At 37.0% G+C, this 13,186-nt stretch overlaps 1 protein-coding gene across 2 annotated transcripts in view; it reads right to left on the bottom strand.

Moving 5' to 3' along the window:
• The window catches only part of SLC12A1 (solute carrier family 12 member 1), a 46,279-nt gene extending 33,888 nt beyond the window's left edge, over positions 1–12,391 (bottom strand). The window contains exons 1-5 of one of the 2 annotated variants that reach the window (XM_008492018.2): positions 11,981–12,391; positions 6,528–6,662; positions 6,242–6,317; positions 1,754–1,849; positions 242–381 (exon numbers count right to left, since the gene is read on the bottom strand). In XM_008492018.2, the coding sequence (XP_008490240.2) occupies positions 242–381; positions 1,754–1,849; positions 6,242–6,317; positions 6,528–6,662; positions 11,981–12,391 (858 nt within the window). Of the gene's footprint in view, positions 1–241; positions 382–1,025; positions 1,122–1,753; positions 1,850–6,241; positions 6,318–6,527; positions 6,663–11,980 lie in introns of both variants that reach the window. The other variant, XM_008492019.2, reaches the window with a different exon arrangement.
• Between the last annotated feature and the right edge of the window lie 795 nt (positions 12,392–13,186).

Below are 13,186 nucleotides of genomic sequence, written 5' to 3'. Positions count from 1 at the left end.
AACAGCAAGGTAGATGTCATGGAGGAGCACTATATGGCATCTTTAGAGATTCCTTCCTGCTAAAATGTCCTTCTATCCTCAGCAAAAATTTATCACCACTTAAACAAATACATGAAACAAACAAAAAACCCCAAACCACAAAAAAACCCCCAACCAAGCCAACCAACAAAAAAAACCCCAACACCCACAAAACAAATAACCCAAGCCAATGTGATTATATAGATGAAACATCTACATTTACCTTGAGAAGTTCTACAACTGTTTCGGCAAATCCAACTACATACATAGCAACTGCAACTGCATTTGCAAAAGCAAAGATAAGTCCTATAGATCCACCAAATTCTGGGCCTAGACTTCTTGAGATAAGATAGTATGCTCCACCTGCAGACAGAAATTATTACTAGTTCAGCACAACCAAATGCTCAGTTTTTGCTCATTTTTCTCACATAAATAATACCGCAGGAATCTCTGCCTTTAGTCTAACAAATATAATCAATATTTGCCTCATATTAATAGGGGACACTGATAAAAATAAGAATGTGCTGATTCTACCTTTGGACTTTTCTCCATCCCTTTCTGTTGCAGAAATCTTTTCAGAGCATATTAGCATGCAAAATTGGACCCTCAAATAATTTTTCATGGTACATAATATAGTAACATAGATCACAGAGAACCTCACTTCAGGTTCTCACTTCTGGGCAGGCTCTCACTTACTTGGGTCTATCCCAATTTTAGCTTGAAAGATCATATTCTGTGGTACATTGTTAAAGCACGTGCATAGTGATGCAGTGTATCTTTAATCTCTGAAAGGAGCATGTTACTTCATCAGTAAATTATTTAATCTCACTGACACTTGGTATTTATTGTCAAGAAGTGTTTAAGATAATATACATTTTAATATTGATCCATTGACAGAATTCACTCCAATATGTTTATTATTGCTGTTCTTGTAACAGTTATTTCAAATATTCTTTCTAATAGAAATCTGCAGATTTTAATATTTTTCATTCGATATATGCACTTACCTCCTCTTACTACTCCATTAGTGCAAATGGCTGACATGGAGATACCTGTCAATGTTGTTACTACTACACTCAAACCAATAACTATGATTCCAAGACCTGAAAGATCCGAAAAAGAAAGCATATTCAAGTGTATTCAAATACCTGTTCTGATTAAATGATGCAGTAAGAACTTGCCGTTTTCCGCAGAGGTTAGAGCAGCCCAGTTACAACTTTAATACTCTGAAATGCACTAAAATGTTGCTTCATAAAATACCTGACATGCCCTTTTCCAGCACAATTGTTTGCTCATCTTCCAAGGAGTGGCTGAAATGTAAGAAGTTTTACAGTGAAGGTATTAAATTGAAGATATCCAGTGATCTACATGGGTCTTTAAAATGAGAGGAAAAGATATGTCAGTTTGTCCGAGGATGTCCAACCTGGAATGCTCTGAATAAGTGACTTGCTGAAAGGTAGCAGACAAACTCCATGAAAAACCAGAAGTCATCCCTTGCTCAGCAGTAGGCAGGAACATCTGAAACGTACTTCAGAGACTGAACTGAAATCTGGTATTTATTACCAGTGAGAACTCAAAGATGCCATGAATTGTGACTAGAATTGTGACTGGAATTGTTACCTTCAGTTTCCTTTAGATGTAGCATTTGGTTTGTCATCAGTCTGGTTTGCTTCAGATGAAAAGAATGCATAAAGACCTTTTTGAGCTCAAAATGGTAGTAACCTAAAATTTTTACCTCCACGGACAAACCCATTAGTTGCTATTGCAGAAGTTGACAACCCAGTAATTGAGGTTACCATTGTGGCGAGAAGAATTATTATTACTCCAAGACCTGTCAGTAATAAGAAGATAAAGTATTTTATTCATGCTCCATGATTCCTGTAAATGATTCTCTCTATAAATTGAATTTTCTGACCAGAATCAGAGCAATAAACTGAAAAGCTGGTTTGTTGACCACTTGCAGTTTTCAGAACATTTCCAAGGAGTCCATATCACTGTAGTAAATTATCCCCATCAGTCTTCAAGCAGTGACTCTTTCTGCTAGAAGTACCCTAGGCAGAAGTTCTCATGTTTCAAAGACTGGAGGAAATGAGCAAACAAGTGTCCCTTGGCATGGGTGCTTGTATCTTCCTTTAATATATATTCTGACTCTTTAATTGGAGAGATCACCGCATTAATCAAAGCTTATGTAAGAGTGCTGCTGTCTTTCATCAGTTAATTAAATACTCATAGAAAGACTGACTGTATGTTTTCATTGTGCATCAGGACAAAATTGTGTCAGGTAGAGAGACAAGAGCTGAATGTAAGCCTTCTATGTCCTTACTTGCCAAGCTATCAACTGCTGCACTTCCCAGCTCCCTCATCTGCCAGTTTCCCTTCTCAAAGTAGTTTTACTCAAACACAAGACAAGCATTTGAAAATGGGAATATTGCCTTTTAGATGCCGTTTGCTTTAACAGGTGATCTGTAATATATAATCTTAGAGAATTTAGATTTTTTTTGTTTTAGCTGATATTACAAAATTGCAAAATTAAACAGATTTTTATTTAAATTTATTTCATTATTTCAATTTAAAATATTTAAATCAGACAGGAAATGTCTGATGATCAGTGGTAGGTGATTGGCTATAGGTGAGCTGGGTTTCAGTTTGAGTAAGGCTCTGAAACCTGAGTATGTTTCCAGTCTTTGGCTATACGATTGGTTAAGTTTCTGTTAGCTTTGTGGAACTGTGCTAGAAACTGTATGTGTAAGAGTGCCCTGTATGGTTTAGAATTATAGACACATTGGTTGGAAGTGACTTCTGAAGGTCTGTAGCTCAGCCTCCCAGTCCTAGCAGAACTATTGCCAACACATAATTAAGTCAGTGATGGACTTAGCTAGCTGTGTCTTGAAAACCTCCTTGGACAAACATCCCACATCCTCTTTGGATTAGAAGTTCCAAGGCTACGCTATCTGCCCAGTGAAAAAGTTGTTCTTTGTGTGCAAACTGGACCTCTCAAGTTACATTTGTGGTATTGCTTCTGTTATGTTTTCTGACAGTACCAAGAAGACTTTGCCTCTGTAGTTCCAGAAAACTTTGTTATTTCAAGTCAGGTGAAGAAATAATGACATTTTCTCTCGACTTTATTGCTTCTATTCCCATCTGTATCTATGAGAGGAAAAAAACCCAAAAAACTGAGGAAAATAATGAAGCAATTACAGTTTGGTGCCAAACAAGTTCCTAGTTTTATCTGAACTCACTAACACTTATACAATAGCTCTCCTGTTTCCATAAGGTACGCAGGTCTTCATTGTGGAACTGAAGATTATACATTGCTTGTAGCAATATTTATTGACCAGAGCTCATCCAAATTGAAACTCGGATCCTAGAAATGACATCCAGCCAGAAGTAGTGCAAACATATTGATTTATCTGCTGTGTTTCTACCTTCTGGCTTCCAGATCAGATTCCTGACTTCAGTTCATACTGGATGGTTATAGACATCCAGTCCCCTATGTTGAAGCCATGTTATCACAATCCTATAAGACAGAGCAGTATGATGTGTGAGATATATATTATATGTGACATAGAGTAGGATAGTTAAAGTGATCTGAGCCTCTATCCCTAGTCATGCACCTATTTTGTATGCAGATCTGTAAGAAAAAAAATCCAAATGGTCATTCCTTTTGGTCAGCTACCATTAAATAGATGGATATTGTTAAACCATGCAAATTTTGTGCCTGAGAAGTGGCTAAATATTACTTCTAGTCAGCTGTTGATTCTTAAATTGAATAAGGAGTATTTTTCCAGGATTCTCTATTGCATTTCACAATTCCTGTTATAAATAAGGTAAGATATTTTGCTCATTTGACAAATAGTATGTGCTTGGGAAGGCTGTAATGTTAATTAAAAAAATAAAAAATCAACATTGAAGAGGAAGAGTGCATAAAATAAAGTGGTGCAACCGAAATATCATTGTATTATAAAATTATTTAGCATAACTGTAATATTCCAAGCCAGATTGTCAGTTAACATAAACTTGGTGATTTTCCCTGCTTTTAGCTCCCCATCCTGTGGATAGGTACAAATGCAAAATTCAGACAATCCCCAGATGAGAGGTGGAAATACCAGACTAGTTTTGGACCTGTAACCTTGCCAGGACCATACTGTTCCTTTTTTCTCAACTGATGATATACAGAGAGCCTTGCTGGAATGTTATTTTTTTCCCCCTGTAAGAGCTTTTGCCCCAGACAGCCTATCAAGATATGGAAATAATTGGGTTTCCTCTCTTTGGCCCTCTAATGAGGGGGGTATGGATGGTGCCCAGATGGTGATTTAACTCACTCATTTAATTTCCATGTTAGTAGCAGTATCCAGTGAAATCCCTGAGTCTTGGTGATGATGAGATTCCACCACTGTTCTCCTTAAGCAGCTTGGCTAGGGACTTAAAGCTCATTGCTTATAAGACATTCAGAAAATGCATTGAGAAATTATTCAAATGGAATTTGATGTCTCATTTTCAGAAGTAAAGCTAACCTCCTTACATATGGCATGCAATATTAAAAAGCAACAGCAGAGCAATAAGCCATAAGAAAGGAGAGTCTGGTTATCGGTGAATTAAAATGGTGAAATTAAATATGAAAGCAGAAAGGCTGTAACTGATGTTGGTGCAAATTAATGTTAAAATCTGATTAAAGTTTAGATTGAAAACCAGGCATATGGGTGCTAAGTAAGTTGTTCTAAAATGAATTACTCTTGCCCATGGCTATTCTCACACCTCAAAACAAAGTAATACTTCTTGATGATCTCAATAAGTTACTAAACTCCCCTTAAAAACTAATTTTGCATGAAACCCCAGAGCAAAGTCTTGGCAATATTAAGATGCAGAATTTTCATGGCAAGGCATATACTTATGAGTGCCCTGGGCTGTACATTCTCATTTGGTATGCATCATAAAATCAGCAAGTACCCCTTTGTCAGGCACAGCACTAGAGCCACACATGGGGCTCTGCAAAAGTAGGTAAAGTTCTTCCGCTTAATTCTGAAACTTTTATTGGTTTGATTTGTTTTCTGCTTGTGTCTCTAAGTTTATGACTTAATTTGTTTTCTTAATAAGCATTTATTTCTTGTTTTTATTATTATTTCTGTGATGTTTCTGTATTTTGTTGGAAATGAGACTTTAATCATGCGAAATTTTGGATATTATTCCATTCAATATTTCATTTCACTTCCATTAACAAGGCAGTGAATGGTTTTTATCTGAATTTGAGCACCTGTGTTTTATCCAAGATCAGGAGAGTTGTCCAGAGCTTGGACTCCAGTTGGTGTCTGCTTAGTGTTCTCATTCTGTGAGAACCTGAACTGGAATACTTGCCATCTACCCTTTAGGCAGGTGCTGGGTTTTATGACATATGGGTGCCAGTCAAAGATTTAGGGCCCATTAATCTAGGCAGGATGATCGTGTAACACAGGGAGCAACATCTCCAAAAAGGAAGGTGAACCACACAGTGACTACCAATGCACTGCACTTTACTGAGCTGCTTCAAGTTGCTGGAGGGTCTGGTGGTGGTGTGAACCCTTTCCTCTCTCACTGTTTTCACTAAACACCCAACAATGCTGGACAGAAGCCTTGAGCCCAGACCCCAAGGGACTGGGATCTACATTAATTAAATTGCACGAGGAAGGGTACATAGTTAATTTAGAAGAAATCTCTAGCAGAGTTTTAAAAACTTGGTGTTTTATACTACATTGGTATCTAGTGCTGTGTGATAGCTAAAAATAACAAAATCCTGATGAAATTAAATCCTTCTAGTTCTGTTTTCAACTCTGCAGAGAAGTGTGAAGAAGCATTGTTTTTAATATGTAGATGACAAGGTTTGGGATTCACAGATAAGCAAAGTGTGAACTCATAAAGTTTGGCTCTGTATTAGAAATTGGCCCAAGTCATGAAGTTTACATCTGTTACAGTATGTAAATACAAATTTCACCAGAGCTTAGAAATACTCCAATGTGATGATCATATGCATAGTTAACAGACCTATGCTGCGAAGCAGGAACTTAGCTGTGAGTCTGGAAAATTTCAGTAGTTTTGAGGATTAGCAGTTTTTACTCTGGCAAGCATTTGAAATCATTATTTTGTTCAGCATGCAAATGCACATCTCAGATTATATATTCATCGTGATCATGTATAGATTATCCTCTTTATCCTTTCCTCTAATGAAAATGATATTAAATAAGATACGTACCAATTCCTGCTTGACCTATAATCCAGGAAAGTCGAATAAAAAGCATCACACCCCAAATATTAAGCATACATCTTACCTAGGTTTTAAACAAAAAGATACTGCATTAGTGCAACATTGAAAGTAGTGTTCACAGTCAGAAGGGTGATAATGTACATTACAAGCACTCCAAACATCCCTCAAGTCTGCCTCTTTCTCTTGTTTTTTAAAAGATCTTAGTGTTGCAGGTATAATCTTAAAGTTTGCTTTTTAATTTTGTTTGTTTCAGAAATGTAGATGCATTTCTCACCAGCACACCCTTCACCCATCCAAACTTGACAAGTCCTGATTTGTTCTCCTCTTCTTTGCTGACTGCTGCTTCATCTCCAGTGGTGCTTTCTCCATTGGCCACTCTCTCGACCGAGCCGGTGGTCACAGCTATGTTCTGAAGGATCACAAAGAAAAAAAAAATATTTTTTGTGCCAAGCAGAGGACACCTGGCTGCATAAGAGAGATATGGAATAAAGGAATTCCAAGGAAGATCAGGTTTTACTGTATCTGGAGTAGAGTACAATATTCTGCTCACACCAGGCATCAGCATTGCTAACAGGACAAAAGATAACAGAATTGCTTAAGCAGAGTAAATGCATCGTTATCTGGTACTAAATTGTTTTATTGTAAACTGTATTCACCATACATGTGCTGATATGTTAGTAGAGCATCTAACAAAATGAGGGTCTTCTGGTTGGTCTCTTCATGCTACTACAATAATTTATGAATAATGGTTAAGTGTAGAAACAGGGCTAATTGCTCACCAGTGGGAAGAGAGCTAGCTGAGTGCTGCATGGCAGAGGAGTTACATGTTGAAGTTTTCTGTACAAGTACAGATGGTACAAACATCATCACAGCAGCAAATGGGTAACATTATTGAAAACAAGGGTTGGACTTGATGATCTATGAGGTCCCTTCCAACCCAGCCAATTCTATGATTCTATGAACAGTCAGAGAAATAGCAGTGAAATGCAGTAAATAATGCAGTAAATGAATAATCCTTCCTGTGGTTTAGTCACCTTTGGTATGACCATAGGATTAGGAATTGCCATATATAACCAGAATAAGTAGCCCAGAATTTTAGATTGTTTACATTCAGTTACAGATATAAATTTGTATTTTATCTCTTCACATCTGGCCCAGGTTTTTTTTTGAGTCACTTTGGCATCATTCCATAGTTCTTGTGGCTTGAATATGGATTAGTCATGCTACTGAGGTTTATATTTGTCATTATTGGTGCTTTGTTTCCTTTAAATTCTTTTTATACAAAATTCTGACTGGATTTGTGAGGTGATGGCATTAGGTTGACTAATGCCTGGTATTGTCTGGGTCTTCTGCAAAGACCTTCAGGAAGGACCATAGCCTGGCAGAGAGTCAGGAGCATGTGTCACTTTTGGAGAGGAATAAAGATGCTTTTAGGGTTTGAAGGGAGATGAAGATATTTTTCATATTAACTAAACAGGTCAAGGAGGAGAACCATCTATGACTCTGTGGAATATATGAAATTTCCTCACCTTGCTTAAGCTTCAAGGCTGTTTTTTAATTTTGTCTGTGGACTCAGCCCCAACAATCCAAACCAAAACAAAGACCAGCTGTATGTGATGCTTATACTAATGTTTGGACCCTCTCCTCATGGATGGAGACTCTACCCACCATGATGCAAGGCTGTAGGATGCCTTTAACACAATTCATACAGTATTGTGCTCACAAATAATTAAGTTTAATCCATTTTGACGTAGATTAAACTTGATGCCTATAGTCCTTTTGGCCCTAAATGAAACAGAAATACAATATCTATTGAAAGCCTGTGGCTTTGAGCTCCTGAGTTACTCAGATAATTTTGATAATTCTCACCCTAAAATAATGATGTATTTGGCTCAAAGTACAGTAAATTATTAAAGATGATCAGAATAATATAAGGTTTTTTGCTTACAGTGGTTGGAATTTGAAAGACAAAAAAAAAAAAAGTTCAGTCTCTTTACTGGAAACAAATTGTTTCCTATGTACTTTGAATGAATTTGTGCTCTCTCTGCCATTATCATAAATTATGGCCTTAAACCTTCCATAAATGCATTTTAAATAGGTGTGCTTTAGTGAGTGATTTGTTATTTACCAGGCAGCTGTACCTGTGCTACTCATGCATTAAGGATGTGGAATGAAAATGACATTTTGAAAAGCTATCAACATAAGAAGTTACCTACTTACGAAAACCCCCCTGAAAACCCAGCACATTTTCTTTTCCTTGTTTCAGAACAGTTTAGCCCTCATCTCCTCAGGGGATTAAGATGATGAGCTCATCAAGTCTCCATAACAAGTGTGGAGAATAGCCAAGATGAAGAAAGGTTAGATGATTTCTTATGTAGGGTAAATATTAAACCCAAGTAATTATCACCAGCCATCAGCTGTGAAGTAGCACTTGGACTATTTTTTTAGAGATTTAATTGGTGTTTTGTGGCTTAATATGTGCAAAAACTGACACATCTTGCTAAAAGATGACACACATTTGATTCCAGCAGTGTGGGAAGCAGATATTTGAAGTTTCTTTCAGCCTGCCTTACATTCTGATATTTGAAAAAGTACATATAAAAAAAATGTTATTTAATATTAATATGTATCTTCTGATGTTAAGCCCAGTATCAGAGCACGACGGGAATGGTTGTGTGATGTTAAGAAATCTGAAGTCAAACATAAAACTTCTTATCAAGAACCTGGCAATGGATTTGGACAGGACAGTTGAGTTTCAAAAAAAAACTGGGGGTGAGGAGTGTGGGATTGCCTTGGGGTATGGTAAACCCAGATTTTAGTTTTAAAGAAAGAAGGAATAAAGCATCTTCTCCAGACGTGCATCTTGGGCTATTAGTGTAACCCACATACACACTCAGTGCACACTTCATCCCCTCTTTAGTGGTGGCCAGAGAGCCTGCTGCACACTGGGGCTGATGGATAGGCACACCCTGCTGTTACCTCCTGATAGAAACTCAGGTTTTTCATGCCATCTTAATTCCCTTTTCTACTTATCTGCTATTTGGTGACCTTGTGTTTGTTTATTCTTCAGAATAAGCTCTGTGGACCAAAGTGATTTGTCCAAGGTCACAGAGTGAGTCTATGGGACAAGCAGGAATAACTCCAGCCATGCTAATGGTGAGTCGTTTGTTCCAGTGCTGTGGGTAGTGGATCCCAGACCAGGGCCACAACTCACATAAGGACACAGCAGGTTGCCAGTATAGCAAAAATCCCATTACCTCTGACATTCACCTTCCTATTTTGAGAGTCATACGATTATCCTTCTGTATGGTGAAATGATGAAAAAAGGCTGGGAGCAACCAGGACAAATGATGCTCTTTTCCATAACAGTCCCAAGCTGTAGAGCAGTTTTCCTCTCATTTTATTTTGGGAGGGAATCTGCTTTCTTTTTAAACTTCTCTAAGTGAGAGCCTTAAAAAACCACAGAAAAATCTATCTAATCATGTTTAAGAGAAAACACAGAGTGATGCAACAGAAAAAAAAAACAAAAACAGTAATGATCAAAACTGAAATTCCTTAGTATGCTAATGTTCAGTACTTGTTAATTTGAACACGTTATGTTCAAAGCCAACACTTTCTCCTCTCTGGCCACTACTGAAGTAAATTATTTCTGTAAGAGGAAGTTTCTTCTGTGTATAGAAATGTTTTGTCCCTTGAGTAGCAGCTTACACATCAGCAAATGTGTAGGGATACCATTTTCACATCTACTTTTTATTCATTTTTAGAAATAAATGATGACTCATCTAACCTGTTTCTCCTTTATATGTAAGCCATTTTATGCAGGTCTGGGGAGACCTTAATTTTTAAATAAGTCAGGCCAAAACTGTGAAGGTGTCCTAGTAAGATCCTAAAAAAAACAGGTCCTCATTTCCTAATGGCTATATTTTTAGCTGATTTCATTACTTTATATTAAACTTCTTTAAGACAGGTGAATGTCTAGAGGGCTGGAATTTGGACAGGCATCCAAAAATCAGATGCTTCTCCAAATTATTCACACCTCAGAAGTACATAAAGCTGAATGGAATGGTGGTGAGACCAGGTTTTCTCTGGAGTTTTCTCTTTTCACTTTTACCCAATGCAGACAAGGAACAGGGAATTTTTCTGCACACTGATACTTTTAGTCTGAGTTTGATTACAGAGGTGATCTCTTGCTTTCCAGCCCTGCCCTGACAAATGCTGAATTAAGAATCTCAAAAAAAGGTTTTGTTTTCACTTTGTAAGTAGGTGTATCCTGTATTTTTCCTCTGTTTTTTCCAGAGAACTTGGTATTGTGGTTTAAAGGGGAAGAGTCTACCAGTCAGTACAGTATCATATTCTTGCACTGTTTAGCAGTAATTTTTTTTAATAGTTTAACTGCTTTAAAGTGTTTAATCTATTTGTTCTTGTCCCCAGATGGTCTCATTATAGCTTCCCATGCTATTTATTTTGCATGGAGTTGAGTCTTCCACGGAGGGAAATCAAGAGTTAGATGATACAGGTAAGGTAATAGTCAGCAAAGTTATCTTTGCTATCTACCTATCTGAGGTAGTAACACAGAAGCTAGTGACAAATCTGTTTTAGATTTAATATTACCAAATTCTTTCCTGTGGAAGTTTTGAATGTCCAAAACTCAGGAGAATATACCTGACCAATGTATATTCTTCTGACAGGTATCTCTAGGGGGTGACAAAAGTGAGGATTATCATGGTAAAGGGCATGTTTTGGCTTTTCATTATTAATTTATTGTAGTGCCTATGGGAGAAAAAAGAAGCAGGAAGAGTCTGCCAAGGGAAAACTTCTTACATAAAATCCATTGGTTTTATATATCAATTGTAAACTCCTACACTGTGTTAACCAAAAGCAGGTCTACTCAGAACCAGAGAGGACAAATAGCCCTAGAAAATCTTCCAAAGGTGTATCCTGTTTGGCAGTTTTGGATATTGTCCCATCCATTACATAAGCAAAGTAAGCAGCTCTTCTCTATGATACATTAAGGGGAATTTAGCCAAGTTATTCCTCCATAAATGTTCTCTATGTAGTCATTCAAGATGCCCTTCAGATTTTATCCAATTTCATTGATATAATGAGGATGAAGGCTGAAATTCATTCATTGAATCTGTATCTAAAAACTTGCCTGCTGTCCCTTTTCTAAGCAAACACTTTCAACCTCAACACCCTTGTCCTGTATTCTTTCTTGCTGTTTGAATGGTTTGTTACAGCAACAAGCAGGTTGTGCTTTGGATTTCTGATTGGTTAAAATTGAATTGCTTGAACATAACTTTTTTTATTATACTTACATATATTACTGAATACAACCAGAGGAATATGAAACTTTTAGTTATGCATTGACATTAAATTAAAGTTTAGAATAAGAGTGAATTGTGTACCTTGGTTAAATTATAAATTGATACTGTCCTACCTCTTAAGTGAAACAGAAGAGCTTTGATAGTTTTATACTCTTAGACAAGATTAAGGTAAGTTTTTCTGCTAATCAAGTGTATTCCTATCAACTTTTAATAAAAGTCTTTCCTTTGAGGAGGGTACAGAGCAGAAAATACAGTGCAGCTACTGAAGGAAATATGGTAAGTAATTACTTTACATTCTCTCTTGGGCAAGGTCCATGAATTTAAGGATTTTCTCATATTAATAAACAGAATTAACAGCCTGGAAATGGCATAGAGAGAATTCATATCTTTCCTTTCCACTTACCTTTGCCAGTTGCTCATGAATTTCTAATAAGCTTGGTCTGTTGAGCTTATTCCCACTGATGCTGCCAGTGTTTCTATAATAATCGATTTTTGGAACTGGATCCACTGTGTTATGGCCAAAAGTTTGTAGATAATACATTTTAGTGTGAGTATCATAGGGATGCAAACTAGCTTCCATTTTCTCCCCATTTTGAAGGAAATTGTCATATAATTCTTTTTTTCCTGGTCTGTAACTGATTCTTAGTCTGTTATGCGCTTCATCGGTGAAAGATGTTTCTTCATAATGTGGTGGATCAGAGCCCACATTCTCTTGGGATGTTTCATTGTTGTCATGGCTTTCATTAATTATGTTAACTTGAAACCGATTTGCATTTGGATCTAAGAATACATTTGGTGAATTATTCATTGACATCTTCAGGGATGCTATAGACTTAGGTCACTGATTCGTTTACTCTTCTGTGGCAGGAGCTTGTTAGTTGCAGCTACAGCAAAGGTTTTAGTGCTGTTGCATATGAAATCCTTACTTTCAGAGTAATGAAATTTTGAGAATTTTTTTCTTGAAATCTCTAGGCAGTCTTCCTAATGTTGTCCACTGTGCTTCTGCCATAAAAAAAAATATAAACAAAACATTTCCATTAACTTGCACTTCATAGATATGTTTTCTACCCTGCCTAGCCAAATATCCACAACACTGTCATCCTATGACTTGTTGAGTAATAAAGCAGTTGGATCAAAGGTTGAATTTGTGGGGATGTTTCCATCTGTGACAGATTCATTTGACACCTTAACCAGAATAGTGATATTTTGGTACAGTCTCCAATGGAGGTAAAGGCATAAGCTGTAAATGGGACAAGAACTCCTCCAGTTTCAGTCTGTTCTTGAAAAATCCACAAATGAGCAGTGTGACACAGTGACCATTGATGCATTTGAGCTTGGAACACCAATCATGCCATTAACACATGAGTAGCAGGTGGATTTTCCAAGATTAATTTATCAAGGAACAAAGAAAATTGTGAGTACAAGGACCCTCATGCATACCTTTTCCATCACATGTAATTTGACTACTAGCCAATGGCTTTATTCCATAAATATGGCAGCTTAAGGGCTTTTTTGAGCTCTCTCGGCCAAGCTCTCAAGGCTGCTCCTCAAGGCAGAGATTACCAATGGCAGATCCTTGGTAAGTGACCAATATCAAGTGTAACCTTGT

The sequence above is a fragment of the Calypte anna genome, chromosome 10 (genome assembly GCF_003957555.1).
Source record: "Calypte anna isolate BGI_N300 chromosome 10, bCalAnn1_v1.p, whole genome shotgun sequence".
In the NCBI taxonomy this organism is placed as follows: domain Eukaryota; kingdom Metazoa; phylum Chordata; class Aves; order Apodiformes; family Trochilidae; genus Calypte; species Calypte anna.
This window is presented reverse-complemented; position numbering and strand designations above follow the sequence as displayed.